General features: G+C 36.0%; 1 protein-coding gene across 6 annotated transcripts in view; it reads left to right on the top strand.

The window, feature by feature from the left end:
* DENND4A (DENN domain containing 4A) overlaps nucleotides 1-14,049 on the top strand; it is a 132,288-nt gene that overhangs the window by 45,364 nt on the left and 72,875 nt on the right. For all 6 annotated transcript variants that reach the window (XM_032417417.1, XM_032417416.1, XM_032417415.1 and 3 more), the window contains exons 4-7: nucleotides 1,928-2,177; nucleotides 10,432-10,501; nucleotides 11,070-11,239; nucleotides 12,504-12,745. In XM_032417417.1, coding sequence (XP_032273308.1) covers nucleotides 1,928-2,177; nucleotides 10,432-10,501; nucleotides 11,070-11,239; nucleotides 12,504-12,745 — 732 coding nt within the window. The remainder of the gene's footprint in view (nucleotides 1-1,927; nucleotides 2,178-10,431; nucleotides 10,502-11,069; nucleotides 11,240-12,503; nucleotides 12,746-14,049) is intronic.

The following is a 14,049-nucleotide window of genomic DNA, read 5'->3' as shown; positions in this document are numbered from 1 at the left end:
CTGATCATCCTCAGAATTGTAGATTGTGGATGAAATGAAGGGAATGTTGCAGATTTTTGTTAGGATGTTGGAATTTCCTAATTTAGAGATGAGGAATTTTCCAAGTATAGGAAGGATTCTCCAATAGTTAAGGGCTTAAACTGGAATAAATAAATTCACCACTCTTATAAATATCCCCCTTTTCTGTCATTGTGGAGGATAGGGCAACATTTTTAAGAGCCTTTGAAAAGCTTAGTTTAGTTAGACAAGAAAAGTTCCTAACAATATAAAAATAAAAAATAATAACACAAGTAATATATGTAACAGCATAATACCTGATTAAAGAAAACAGGTATCTTATGTTTCAAATGTATTTATATTCCATATCTTTAAGAAATTCAAGGTAATAAATGGTGGTTTGTTGTTGTTTTGTGTTGTATTTTTGTTTTCTTGTTTTCAATTGAGTGTCTGTTTTCCAGGCACTATTTTGGAGGCCTTATTTATACTCTCATCTAATTCTCTCAAGATCCTGTGGGTTAGATTTTTAAATTTGTTTTTAAGATTTTATTTATTTATTTGACAGAGAGAGAGCACACGAGAGAGCACAAGCAGGAGAAGGGGTGGAGGGAGAGGGGGGAAGCAGACTCCCTGCTGAGTAGGGAGCCTGACATGGAGCTTGATCCCAGGACCCTGCAATCATGACCTGAGGACACTTAACCGGCTGAGCTACCCAGGCACCCCTAGATTTTTAAATGTTATAGCTGATTAGTACAAGGCTCAGAGAGATTAAATATTTGCCTAAGAGAATACAGCTAGTAACAGGTAGTAGAAATTTGAATTGAGATGTGTCTAACTTCTCTCTGTTACAATGCCTTTTTTTAAAGATTAAAAAAAAAAAAAACCGAAAGCAAGATCAAAAAGAGGAGGAGGAGTAAGCATTTAAGTTAACATTAGGATAAATATAGTTGCTATGATCAAGCATAAAATTTAGCCCTAAATTTTCAAAATAAAATGTTGAAAGAAAAATTTAAGTTTGCTGACAGCCATGACAAAAAGGGAAATTAAAAATTATATTAGAAAAAATAATTTGACCAATTTTTGGCACTTAATTTTATTTGAATAATGGGATTTTATAAAAGGAAATACTGATATTGAGGATATTGCCTGTTATAACAATTTTTATAGCAAATGCAGAAACACACTTAATATAGTAGAGCTTTAAAGTTTTTTTTTTTTCCTCATGCCAGGGAGTTAGCAGTAAAATACAAATCAGTGAATTCTCTGAGGGAATAGACTAATATTATTCCAGTATGATGTTTTCCTTGTATGTGAATGTACTTCTTAGAGGATTTAGTGAATGGATGGCTGGACTGACCATTAATAAAAGCCTACCATTTTACCACAATAAAGAAAAAGAAGAAGAAAAAAAAGCCTGTGTCTTTCACCCATCCTTTTGCTTACAGATGGATTTGAGGTTATTTTCTCTTTTGAAAACCTATAGCTGTCTCTTAAATTTGAGAGAGCATTGGAGGTAAAAGTGTGCAGGCAGGTTCTATAATATTTGGCAAGGAGGCTTTTGTAAAATTTTAACTTTGGCTAAATTATAAAATTGCTTTTTCTAAAGAAGATGCTTGGTTTTAGAGACAAAAATAAATAAATGAATCTATTAAATGGAATGCTAAAGCAAGTGCCTCTGCACTTACTCGTTGCCAGTATGTGGTTTATGCCAACAAACACAAAAGATAATCTGAATTTTCCTTACATTATTTTAGTTTTTGGTGGGGAAGCCACTCTCCTTTAGTTTTATATGGGACTGTGCAATTCAAACTTGCAGTAAGATTGGAATATCTGCTACATTTAAGGATCAATTTATGATACCTGACAGTATTACCTATCCTGTTTGAAGATGTTTTGCATTTGTGTAGTTATTTATGTATTTTTCTTTTAGGGTTTTGTATGACTGGAAAGAAAGATTGAAACAGGGATGTGAAATTATTCAGAGTACTCCCTACGGACGCCCTGCAAATATTAGTGGTAGTACCTCATCACAAAAAATTTATATCACTTTCCGAAGAGCCTCTGAAAACATGACTCAGAATACATTGGCTGTCACAGACATATGTATTATTGTACCCAGTAAAGGAGAAAGTCCACCACACACATTTTGCAAAGTCGACAAGAATCTCAATAACAGTATGGTAAGTGACTCTTTTATACTGATAAAATTAGCCACTGATGAGAAGAGCATAATTTAAAATCTCTGAAAAACAGTGTAACATAATAACTGAATTAAAAAATATGTTGTCGGGGTTTTTTTCATATTTTATTTATTTGAGAGAGAGCATGGGAGGGGGGGCGGGGCAGAGGGAGAGGGAGAAGGAGACTCCCCACTGAGCAAGGAGCCAGACGCAGGGCTTGATCCCAGGACCCTGAGATCATGACCTGAGCCGAAGGCAGATGCTTAACCGACTGCGCCAGCCAGGCGCCCCCTAAAAATATGTTTTTAAAGATGTTGGATATTTTATTTTTGGGAAAGTACTTTAGTTGTACTTTCAATTGTACTTTCAAAAGGAGCTGTACAAAAAGTTTGCTTGCTTGCTTGCTTTTTAAGTAAAAGCATATTTTTTTCCTTACTGGAAAAGTAACACACTAGCCAAGGGTAATCCCTTTTACTTGTGCACTAGATGCTGTATACTTACCTATTTGAGGACGTGGCTTCAGCAATTCTTCCTACTTTTTTGGGAACCATCAGTCTTTCTCTATCGGATTATTTCCTCCAGCATGCAAAGCATGTTGCAATATTGCCCATCTTTACAAAACTTCTTGACCCCTATGTCTACGTCCATTCTTTACCTCATTTCATTGCTCTCCTTTACAATAAAACATCTCAGAAGAGGGGACTATATTCTGTCCTCTTCCTCATTTTGACTCTCTAGTTAGGCTTTTGTCTCTATCATGCCACCAAGATTGTTCTTGTTGGATCCAGTGGTTTTAATTTGTAAATTGTCAGTAGGTTTTGACACAACTATCACTTCTTCCTTCTTGAAACCATGGCGGGAAGATAAGATGTATTCTCTTACTTTTTCCTCCTACGTTACCCCATTCCCCTTCTGCCTTTGCTAATCCCTAACCACTACACAATGCAGTGCCCCAGGGCTCGGTCCTCAGACCATTTATCTTTATCATCTAAACTCAATCCCTTGATGATTTAATCATTTAAATACAGGTTATCTGTGGTTGGCTTCTAAATTTGTGTGTCTAGCTTGGACCTCTGTAATTCATCGCTTCTTGGACATCTTATCGAATAAATCATCTCAAAATTTAACATGTCTAAAGCTCAACTCCTTGTGTGCCTCTCCCAACCTGTTTAGCCCATAGTCCTGCTCATCTAGCAAATGGAAATTCCACTCTTCTAGTTACTCAGACTAAAAACCTTGCAGTAATCCTTCACCTTTCTCTTCTCCTTTTCTTTTGTAAATTCTGTTGACTCTAATTTCAAAATATATCTTAAACTTGACCACTACTCACCCTCTCCATTGCCACAACCCTGGTCCTGTTTATTATTGTGGAGGTTGAGCATCTTCTAATATATAACAACAGTATCGAATGACTGAATACTACTGAATTAAATGGATGTTGCCACAATTTATTTATTCCAACTTTTATTGTAAGACATTTAGATATAATTTTTTATATTATAAGCGAAACTGTTATGAACATAGTCACAGTTAAATTTTCTATAGAATAATTTACATTTATTGAGCTCTTATGTGCTATACGCTATTCTGAGTATTTCATATCCATTAACCCAGTTAATACAACCACCCTGAATGGTGTTTCCCACCCTACCCCCCAACCCCCCACCTCCATTTTACAGAGAAGGAAATTTGAGAGTTAAAAAGGCTGTTACTTGCCCAAGGTCATACCTTCAATAAGCAGTTGAACCAAGATTCAAACCCAAACTAAGAACTCTAGAACCAAACTCCAAAACACTATACCGAATTGCTAGATTATTTCTTTATATCCTGGAATTTGTAGATCAAAGCTTTACTTTTAACATTTTTATCCCCAAAAGTTTAACCAATTTATATCCTACCAACAAAATATAAAGGTTTTAGTTTTTTTTTTTAAATAACTGTCAATAGTTGGATTTTTAATCACAAATTTTCAAACTTAATTTCTTAAAGATCCTAGAGCAGACATGTACGTTGTCCTGTTATAACTATATAAATGAATACTTTGCTAAGATTTAAAAGATTTTATACACATCTCATTTATTAAATTTTTATGGGAAGCTGATTTTTTAAATTATTATTTATTTTCTCTTCTGTTAAGCTAGCAACATGAGAAACACTGAAGGTTTAGATAAAGCAAGAAGAGGAAGAACTGAAGTGTATTGATATGTGACTGGATACAGTGCAGATTTTGAGACCATGAAAAAGTTTTGAACTCCCTCAGTAAGATAGTAAAATAGATTTGTGTTGTAGTGGTTAAGGTCAGTGTAGCCCAGTGGGTCAGAGTACAGACTCTGGAGCCAGAGTGTCTGGATATGAATCCTAATTCTGACACTTACTGGCTCTGTGACCTGTGACCTTGGGCAAGTGACTTAGTCTCTCTATGCATCAATTTTACGATTGTAAAATGAGGATGATAATAGCATCTAACTCATAAGGTATCATGATGATTAAATGAATTTAGAACTGTGTTCCAGTACACATATGAAAGTACTGTATGTGTGTTAGCTTGTTACCTGTAAGCATCTTCCAATCCCAGATTTTCTTTAAGAAAAATCTGCAACTTTAAGTAGTAGCAGTATTTGTTTAAAATCTTCAAATAGGGGGGCGCCTGGGTGGCTCAGTCGGTTAAGTGTCTGCCTTCTGCTCAGGTCATGATCCCAGAGTCCTGGGATTGAGCCCCACATTGGACTCCCTGCTCAGCAGGGAGTCTGCTTCTCTCTCTGCCCATCACCCCACTTGAGCACTCGCTCTCGCTCTCTCTCAAATAAATAAATAAAATCTTAAAAAAAAAAATAAAATTTTTAACTAGGTAGTTCAAAAAATGGATATTTGACAGTATCTAACTTGTATCCTAAACAAATTATCTGCAGCAATGCGACACCTAATTAGATGACCATTTTTTTGTCAACAGCCATTCATATATAAAATGCCCCATCCTTTCATGCCATCCTTACATATTATTTTGGCTTGGTGATGACAGGTGATAGTTGCAGAGATTATGCTGGAAAAAAAAGATCATGGTAGCAAACAAGAGTTTACAGGCCTTATGTGGTACTGAGAGTGATGGCAAGAAAGGTTTTTGAACTTCCATGATGTGATGTCCAGCTTAATATCATTTTAGATTTGGTTTGGTATTTTAGCAAGATTGTGCAGGCTCACAGGTACTTCCCATTTTCCCATTAGTGAATTTTCTATTTATTTTGTGGATGTGTTGGTTTTTGATTCAAAGTAAATTGACAGTGTCATCAGAACCATTTCTAGGTTTTATTAGTTAATCAAGGTGTTCAAGGTAGAGTTACTGCATTGAAACTGAAACCAGAGATACGAGTTTCTGTTTTTCCTTATCCTGAAACATTGGTCCCAGTATTGTCAGAGAGCATTTATTCTCTCCTAAAAGAAGAAAGAAGAATGTAACATAATGTGAACAGAAATGGACTCCATCTATGGGGCGCCTGGGTGGCTCAGTCGTTAAGCGTCTGCCTTCGGCTCAGGTCATGACCCCAGGGTCCTGGGGTCGAGCCCCACATTGGGCTCCCTGCTCCGCGGGAAGCCTGCTTCTCCCTCTCCCACTCCCCCTGCTTGTGTTCCCTCTCTCGCTGTGTCTCTCTCTGTCAAATAAATGGATAAAATCTTTAAAAAAAAAAAAAAAAAGAAATGGACTCCATCTAAACTACTGGATTTGAACTCCAGATTATGTGTCTTAGACAAGTTCCTTGACTCTTTGTGCCTCAGTTTCCTCATTCATGAATAGGGATAAAGTAGTACTTTATTTCATAGGCTTTTTGTGAAGATTCAATGAATTTTTTTTTTTTTTAATTTGACAGAGAGGGGGAGAGAGAGAGAGAGTACAAGCAGGGGGGGCAGCAGGCAGAGGGAGAGGGAGAAGCAGGCTCCCCGCTCAGCAGGGAGCCCGATGTGGGGCTCGACCCCAGGACCCTGGGGTCATGACCTGAGCCAAGGGCAGGCGCTTAACAGTCTGCGCCACCCAGGCACCCCCGTTGAATTAATATTTTTAAATAACTTAGGATAGAGTCTGGTACACAGTAAGTGCTTTATAAATGTTAGCTATACATTTGGTTAACTGTGCTTCATCAGTCCTTTTTATGTGTATTTAATGTCTGGGGAAGAACTTTTCTTTTTTTCAGTTGTATTGAAATATAATTGACATTCAGCAAGGAAGAACTTCTTTATTTTTATTTTTGCCCAGTGTTTAAGCTCCTCCTAAATTCTTCTAAGAAATATTAAGCAGTGGGTTGTGGTTTGTATCTATTTACAATCTTTGTTTCCATCAACTATAAGGTAGTAAAAGCAAATTTAGTTCTTTGGAGCAGATGTACAATGACTTCTTACTCTTTCAGAAAATTTAAAATAGACATGCAATATAGGAAACTTATGTTCATGTCTGTCTAATGTATATATAAAGAATCAGGAAGTGGTTAGGATTAAATTATTGATGTGTTGATAATACCCAGCAGTAGTTATGTAGCTGACTCTTGTTTTTGAAGATTAGGTAGCTTGAATGAAAGTCTTCTACTAGGTTTCTAAGCCAGGGAAACAGAAAAACCAGTCTAATGGACATGAGATGTGTGTTGAATCTTTCCTCAAATTCCTACATGATTTTCGTACCAGGCTTATAGCTTTGGCCTCAAAAGGAATCTCCCCCACCCTCCCATTAAGCTTATAGAAAGAGTTTTCAAGAATTATTAGTTTTTAAACTTTGGACTGTAAGCCTTAAATGATTTGAACTTTGATTTAAAGGAGAAGCATATTTTAGAGCCAAAAGAGAACTTAAAAGTACTCAGGTGGTTCAAAAATGCTAGTAAGGGTGCTCTGATTCACACAGCTAATTTTTTGGCAAATTTGGGACCATCTCTTCAGTTTTTGACTCATTGAGAGTATTTTTTTTATACTCTATCCAAATGGTTCTTGTTTTACAACTTTTAAGAATGTCAGTATTTGATCTAGCAAGGTTATTTAGAAAAATAGAGTTATAGGGATGCCTGGGTGGCTCAGTCAGCTAACCGTGTGCCTTCAGCTCAGGTCATGATCCCAAGGTCTTGCGATCAAGTCCTGCATCGGGGTCCTTGCTCACCAGGGAGCCTGCTTCTCCCTCTGCCTGCCGCTCCCCCTGCTTGTGCGCTCTCTCTCTCTCTCTCTCTACCTGACAAATAAATAAATAAAACCTTTTTTTAAAAAAGTAGAGTTACTAACTAAGCAAGTAATTAAATCATGTACCTAATTCCCCCCGCCCAAAAAAGGTATCTGAAAGTATGTTTCTGTCATGTAAACCACAATATGGGTACTTTATTTATAAGTTAAACATTTAAAGTATTTCCAGAACAATGGTTCCTCCTACTTTCTTTTTCAGTGGACCTTGTATGTAAAAAACTTCAGAAAACCCTCTTTTAGTTTTGATATCCATGGTTCTTTTCCTTCAGAGCTCCATAACTTTTACTGTTATCTCTAAGTCCCTATTTTTTATTTTAGGATATTTGTTTTGGTTTCTACCATATCCAGTGGTCCTGTAGTTCCCTTCTTATCATCACAAAGGTTATCACTGAGGGTTTTTTGTTATCTTTACAAATTGGTTATTAGGAACTGCAGTTGGGGCCTATCAGTAGAAGGTCTTTTATTTATATATTTGTACACACCTCAGAAACTAAACATCTAGTTTGTCTACATTCATAATATCCACTTGACTTTTATATACATCCATTCCTTTTTTTTTTTTTAAGATTTATTTATTTGAGAGAGAGTGTGCACAAGAGGGGTAAGGGGAGAGGGAGAGAGAATCTCAAGCAGACTCTGTGCTGAGCGCGGAGCCTGACATGGGGCTTGATTCCATGACCCTGAGATCATGACCTGAGCCAAAACCAAGAGTCAGTTACTCAACTGACTTAGCCACCCAGGCACCCCTATACATCCATTCTTTTGATGCAAAAGTATTAAAACATTTATAAAAATAAAATGCCAACACAGCAGTGAGCATAATTGAATGTCCTAAGCACAATTTAACATACTACTTTGCTGGAGACACATTAAGAAAGCAAGAAAAATTTCTAGATGAGGAGTCAACATACTGCATCATTGTTCATAATAACCCCTCCCCCAAAAAAGGAAATAATCCAAGTGTCTATATCAGTAGAGGAATGATTAAAATAAACTGTGCTGGTTCATTTATTAATGAAATAATACCCAGTAGTTCAGATGAAGAAATTAGATCTGTATCAACTTTACTAATTATCAAAAACATATTAATGAGTTAAAAAAAGCAAGCCATAAAAGCATATATTCAGCATCTCACCATTTATGTTAAATTAAAAAGTGCACAAAAGAATAATATTTACTTATAGATGTAGTAGAAAGTTTTTAAATGCATGTGAATGAAATGCACTAACTTCAGTCTAGTAGTTAACTCTGGAGGACAGAAAGGGATGGAAGATGAGGCTTTAGCTAAACCTGTAATTTTTTTGTTTCTTTATGAATTAAAACATTTGAAGCAAATATGTTAAATTATTAAACCTTTGTTAAATCTAAGGGATGAGTATATAGGTGTTTGTTATAGTAGTCTCTTAATAATTAAAAATATTTCTTGGGGCTCCTGGGTGGCTCAGGTAGTTAAGCATCCAACTCTTGATTTCTGCTCAGGTTTGTGATCTCAGTGTCATGGGATCCAGCCCTGCATCCGGCTCTGTGCTCAGCATGGAGTCTGCTTCAGATTTCCTCTGTCCTTCTCCCTCTGCCCCTCCCTGTGTGCACTCATGCGCGCTCTCTCAAGTAAATAAATAGATAAAATCTTTTTAAAATATTTCTTAAAGTAAATTAATTTTCTCTATATATTTGTCTTCAGTGCTGTGAATCGGTCCCCACACACTGGCTTGTGTGGGCACTCCATCATGTGTGTACAGATACATCCTCTCACATTCATTCAACAAATACTTTTTAAGCATTTCTACATAAAGGCGCTGTTTTCGGTGCTACAGATACAGCAGTGAACAAAACAAAGCCCTTACCATCATAAAACCTATATTCTAGTGGTGGGAAGCAGATAATAAGTAAGAAAATATACAATATGCCACATAGTAGTAAGTGCTATGGAGGAGAAGAAAGCAAGATGGGATGATCAGGGGGACTGGGTAGGGTAGAGGGAAGATTGCTATTGCATAAGATGATGAAGGAAGCGCTCTCTAATGAAGTGACCTTTGAGTTGAGACCTAAAAGAGGTGAGGGAGTGTGCTGTGTGCATGTATCTGTCACCATCTAATGTCAAGTAGTGAATCTCCCAAGTTACATCTCCATTTCAAACCTCTCGCCTTATTTCCATTCGATTCTTCACTTTGGATGTCTAATAGATGTTTCAAACCTATCATATCTAAAAGTGAACTCATTTTCTTCACCCCCCCAGTCTGCTTTACCCACAGTTTCCCCATCTCAGTTGCGCTGGGACTAGAAATTTGAGACTCCTTTGGGAGAAGCTGTTATAGAAAACAATGGGATTGAATGAATGAGATCATTTACAGAAAGAAAAGGAGAGATCACATTCAATGATCAGGAAAAGAGAGAGGAGGAGACTGAGGAGTGGCCAGAGATTTGGTGGGGAGGTGCCAGGAGAATGTGATGCCTCAAAAGATGAGAACATGTTTCAGGGAGTCATTAGTAGTATCCAAATCTGCTGAGGTTAAATGAGATGAAGACTAGGAAACAACTGTTAGACTTGGCATCATTAAAGTTGTTAAAGTGTTCTTCTAAGGAATGGTGGGATTAACACCTGATTGGGAATGGATTCGGGAGAGAATGGGAAACAAGGAAATGGATATAGCAAATTCTAACTCTTCAGTTTTGTTATAAAGAGCTGCAGAAAGATCTGGCAATATTGGAAAGAGGTTGTGGAATCTAAAGGCAGGTATACCCATGAGTAGATATTTCTTGATCATTTCTGCCCAAAGTTTGGAGTTAGAATAAAATCTAAATTGTTATGGCTTAGTTATTTTAAAGGGTCATATTATTGCTCTTACAAGGGGAAAGCAACATTAAATATCACTTCTGAGAGAAAAGTAGGCAAAAACTGCAATAAAATACTGGTAAAATAACCAACTAAAAATACCTAACAGAAATCTGTTACTACATCTTAGATAATATATACTGGAGATATCAAAGAGATGCCAGTTACTACCTTTTAAAATTAAATTATATTTCCTTTTTTTTTTTAATTCAGTGGGGATCTGCAGTATACTTATGTTATAAAAAATCAGTGGCAAAGACTAACACTATATCCTACAAAGCTGGTAAGTATAATTTTTCATGGGATACTTAATATAGATATGTATTATGAGGGCCAGTAAAATTTAAGGAAAAAACCCATGTCTTAAGATGTTTTAGTGTCAGGACTGGGACCACAACCCATGTCTTTTTTTTTTTTTTTCTGTTTTATCTTATCTTTACATTTATTGGATACTTAATGGAAGATTGATTTTAAAAGGAGCTGCCGTAACCATGATAAGTATTCCAAAAAATTAGTATATTCATGTGCTTCAAGGTAGTGTGACCACAAACTGAAGTTTTAGGATTGTGTTTGTATTTGTGTATGTTTCTTCAGAATAATCTTTTCTTGTTTGTCTTACTTAGCCTTCATGGATGAAGCTTGATAAATATTAATTAGTTATTATGAATAGTTATAATGTTTGAGGATTAAAATCTAGATGTATCCTACTGAAGCATTCAGTTATTTGATGAACATATATGTAATGTAATGTTACTAAATATGTTAAATAATAAGGCATTTTAGCATCATTCATATTATGAGCACCTAAGTTCAAGAGCTGATGACCTAATATTTATTATTGTTTTTTATAGGTCTAATTTGTAGATATCCTCAAGAAGATTATGAATCTTTCTCACTCCCAGAATCTGTTCCCCTATTTTGTTTACCAATGGGTGCAACTATTGAATGCTGGCCACCAAATAGCAAATACCCTCTCCCTGTATTTTCTACATTTGTGTTAACTGGAGCCTCAGCTGAAAAGGTACTGTGTGTTTTAACTAGTATCAACAAATTTCTTGTATATTATCAAGTCTTAAGTTTTATATAATGTAAGCAACAGTAGAAATAACTGGTTAAATTGAATCTATTATACATACTTCTTCCACTTGATTAAAATAACTATATACAGAGATAAAGGAAAAGAGAATTTTCATTCTGTCCCATATACCCAATGCTTTTTTGTGAATATGGTGAAAGATTTTTTTATCATCAAATGATGATCCCTTTACTGCTTCACTTTCTGTGATACAGAAGCTTTGAGAGTAATATAAAAGACATTATTAAATATGCAAAGCTATTTGGAATTATAGACTATTATAGTTGGAAAGGACCTTGGAAATCATCTAGTCTAACATCCTCATTTTATAGATTGGGAAATTGAGGTCCAGAGAAATTTAGTGAATTGCCTGAAGCTGGAATATATATTTCCTTATCTAAAATTCTGTCCCACTCTCTACTAAATAATTATTTTCAGTTACTTTCTTTTTTTTCTTTTTTAAAGATTTTATTTATTTATTTGACAGAGAGAGAGCACAAGCAGGGGGAGCTGCAGGCAGAGGGAGAAGCAGGCTCCCCACTGAGCAGAGAGCCCTATGCGGAGCTCGATCCCAGGACCCTGGGATCATGACCCAAGCCGAAGGCAGACGCTTAACGACTGAGCCACCCAGGCGCCTTTTCAGTAACTTTTTTGTAGAGAATATTGATACAGTTGCTTTCAGTCTTCAGAAAACAAATTCAGTTTAATTAAAACACGTTTTTTGGGGGGAGGGGCACCTGGGTGACTCAGTCTTTAAGCATCTGCCTTCATCTCAGGTCATGATCCCAGAGTCCTGGGATCGAGCCCCGCATTGGGCTTCCTGCTACGCTGGAAGCCTGCTTCTCCCTCTCCCACTCCCTCTGCTTGTGTTCCCTCTCTCGCTGTCTCTCTCTCTCTCTGTCAAAATAAATAAATAAAATCTTTAAAAAAATTTTTTTTAAAAACACCTTTTTTTTTCAATAATGAGATGTGAGAGTAGCACTGTGTAGTTTTGTGTGTGTGTGTGTGTGTGTTTTAATGTACTTGAAGAAAGCAACAGTGATGTTTGCTTACTGCTGTGTTCCTGGTACCTGGCACCTTGCCTGGCTCATAGGCATGTAAATGGCTCATAATGGTCTAGCTCGTAATGGCTCATCCATTAAATATTTAATTATGTGATTTGAATAAATGATATAAGGTGTATTTATTAAATATATTACTTGTTTTCCAGGTCTATGGTGCTGCTATTCAGTTTTATGAACCATACTCTGAGGAGAATCTCACAGAAAAACAGAGACTTCTTTTGGGTTTAACATCATCAGCAGATGGGAAATCTGATAATTCCAAAACAATTCACACTAATAAATGCATCTGTCTTCTTTCTCACTGGCCTTTTTTTGATGCATTCAGGAAGTTTTTGACTTTTCTGTATCGTTACTCTATCTCTGGACCTCATGTCCTTCCAATTGAGAAGTAAGTTAGAGAAGCCTTCTTCACTCAAAATTTGGTAGATCTTTCCATTATGTGTGGTATGTTTGTAATTATATGGAAACTAGGTTTTTTAAGAGTTATTTGAAAAAAAAGTTTAGTTATTTCAATCAGGTAGTATTTCTCTATTATACTTTTATAGTCGTTACTTTAATTTTGTTTTAAAGTTTATTTATGTATTTAGTGATTTCTGCACCCAACATGGGTCTCAAACTCATGACTCCGAGATCCAGAGTTGTGTGCTCTTCTGACTGAGCCAGCCAGGCGCCCCACAGTCATGTTATTTTAAATGATTTTATCTCTTAACAAAATGAAATGAATGTCTCATTTTTGAAGCTCTTGTGAAGTTTGGAGATCCTATTTGGCAATTTTTAATTAGTTTTATAATTCTTATTTTTCAAATAATTTGGGTTTATTATGAACTTTTAAAAATATTCCCTATTTTTAGATATCATGAATTTAAAGAAAAATTAGATAAACACATTCTTTATTCTTTTTAAAATTTCAGTGATTTACCTTTTTTTTAAAAGATTTTATTTATTTATTTGACAGAGAGTGAGAGAGCACAAGCAGGGGAAGCAGCAGGCAGAGGGAGAGGGAGAAGCAGGCTCCCCGCTGAACAGAGAGCCCGATACGGTGCTCGATCCCAGGACCCTGGGATCCTGACTTGAGCTGAAGGCAGCCGCTTAACCGACTGAGCCACCCAGGCGCCCCTCAGTGATTTACTTTAAAATCTCTAAAACTGAGTAACGTTTTATGCAGTAAAATTTGTTGCAAGTGAGATCTAAATATCTTCGTTGTCTATTTGACTATTGTTTATTTTATACCATCTGTTACGCAAACTCTTTTGTATTCTTAAGCAGAATTCTCTGACCCCCGTGACATTTCGGAAGTGATAGAATTATCATGTAAGAACATTCAGTGTACAATATTACTCTAATTTTTTCTTGTATTTTTTTTTGCTCTCCTCTCAGTATTCTACTCTAGCAGTTAGCAGATTTTTTGGTCTCAGAACCCTTTTATACTCTTAAAAAATGAGGACCCCCCAAAGAGCTTTTCTTCATGTGTTTTATCTGCCAATATTTACTACAATAGAAATTAAAATGGAGAAAATATTTAATAATATACTAAAATAATTACATGTTAACAAGTATCTTTTTTTGAAAAATAACTTTTCAAAAAAAATTAGTGAGAAGAGTGACATTGTCTGACATTTTTGCAAATCTCTAGTGTCTGGCCTGACTGAACACATCAAGGTTCTCATACACACTTCTGCATTCAGTCTATCG

Source organism: Phoca vitulina, unplaced genomic scaffold (genome assembly GCF_004348235.1).
Source record: "Phoca vitulina isolate PV1807 unplaced genomic scaffold, GSC_HSeal_1.0 scaffold20, whole genome shotgun sequence".
Taxonomy (NCBI): Eukaryota; Metazoa; Chordata; class Mammalia; order Carnivora; family Phocidae; genus Phoca; species Phoca vitulina.
The sequence above is the reverse complement of the archived record's forward strand: the minus strand, read 5'-3'. Positions and strand labels throughout refer to the sequence as shown.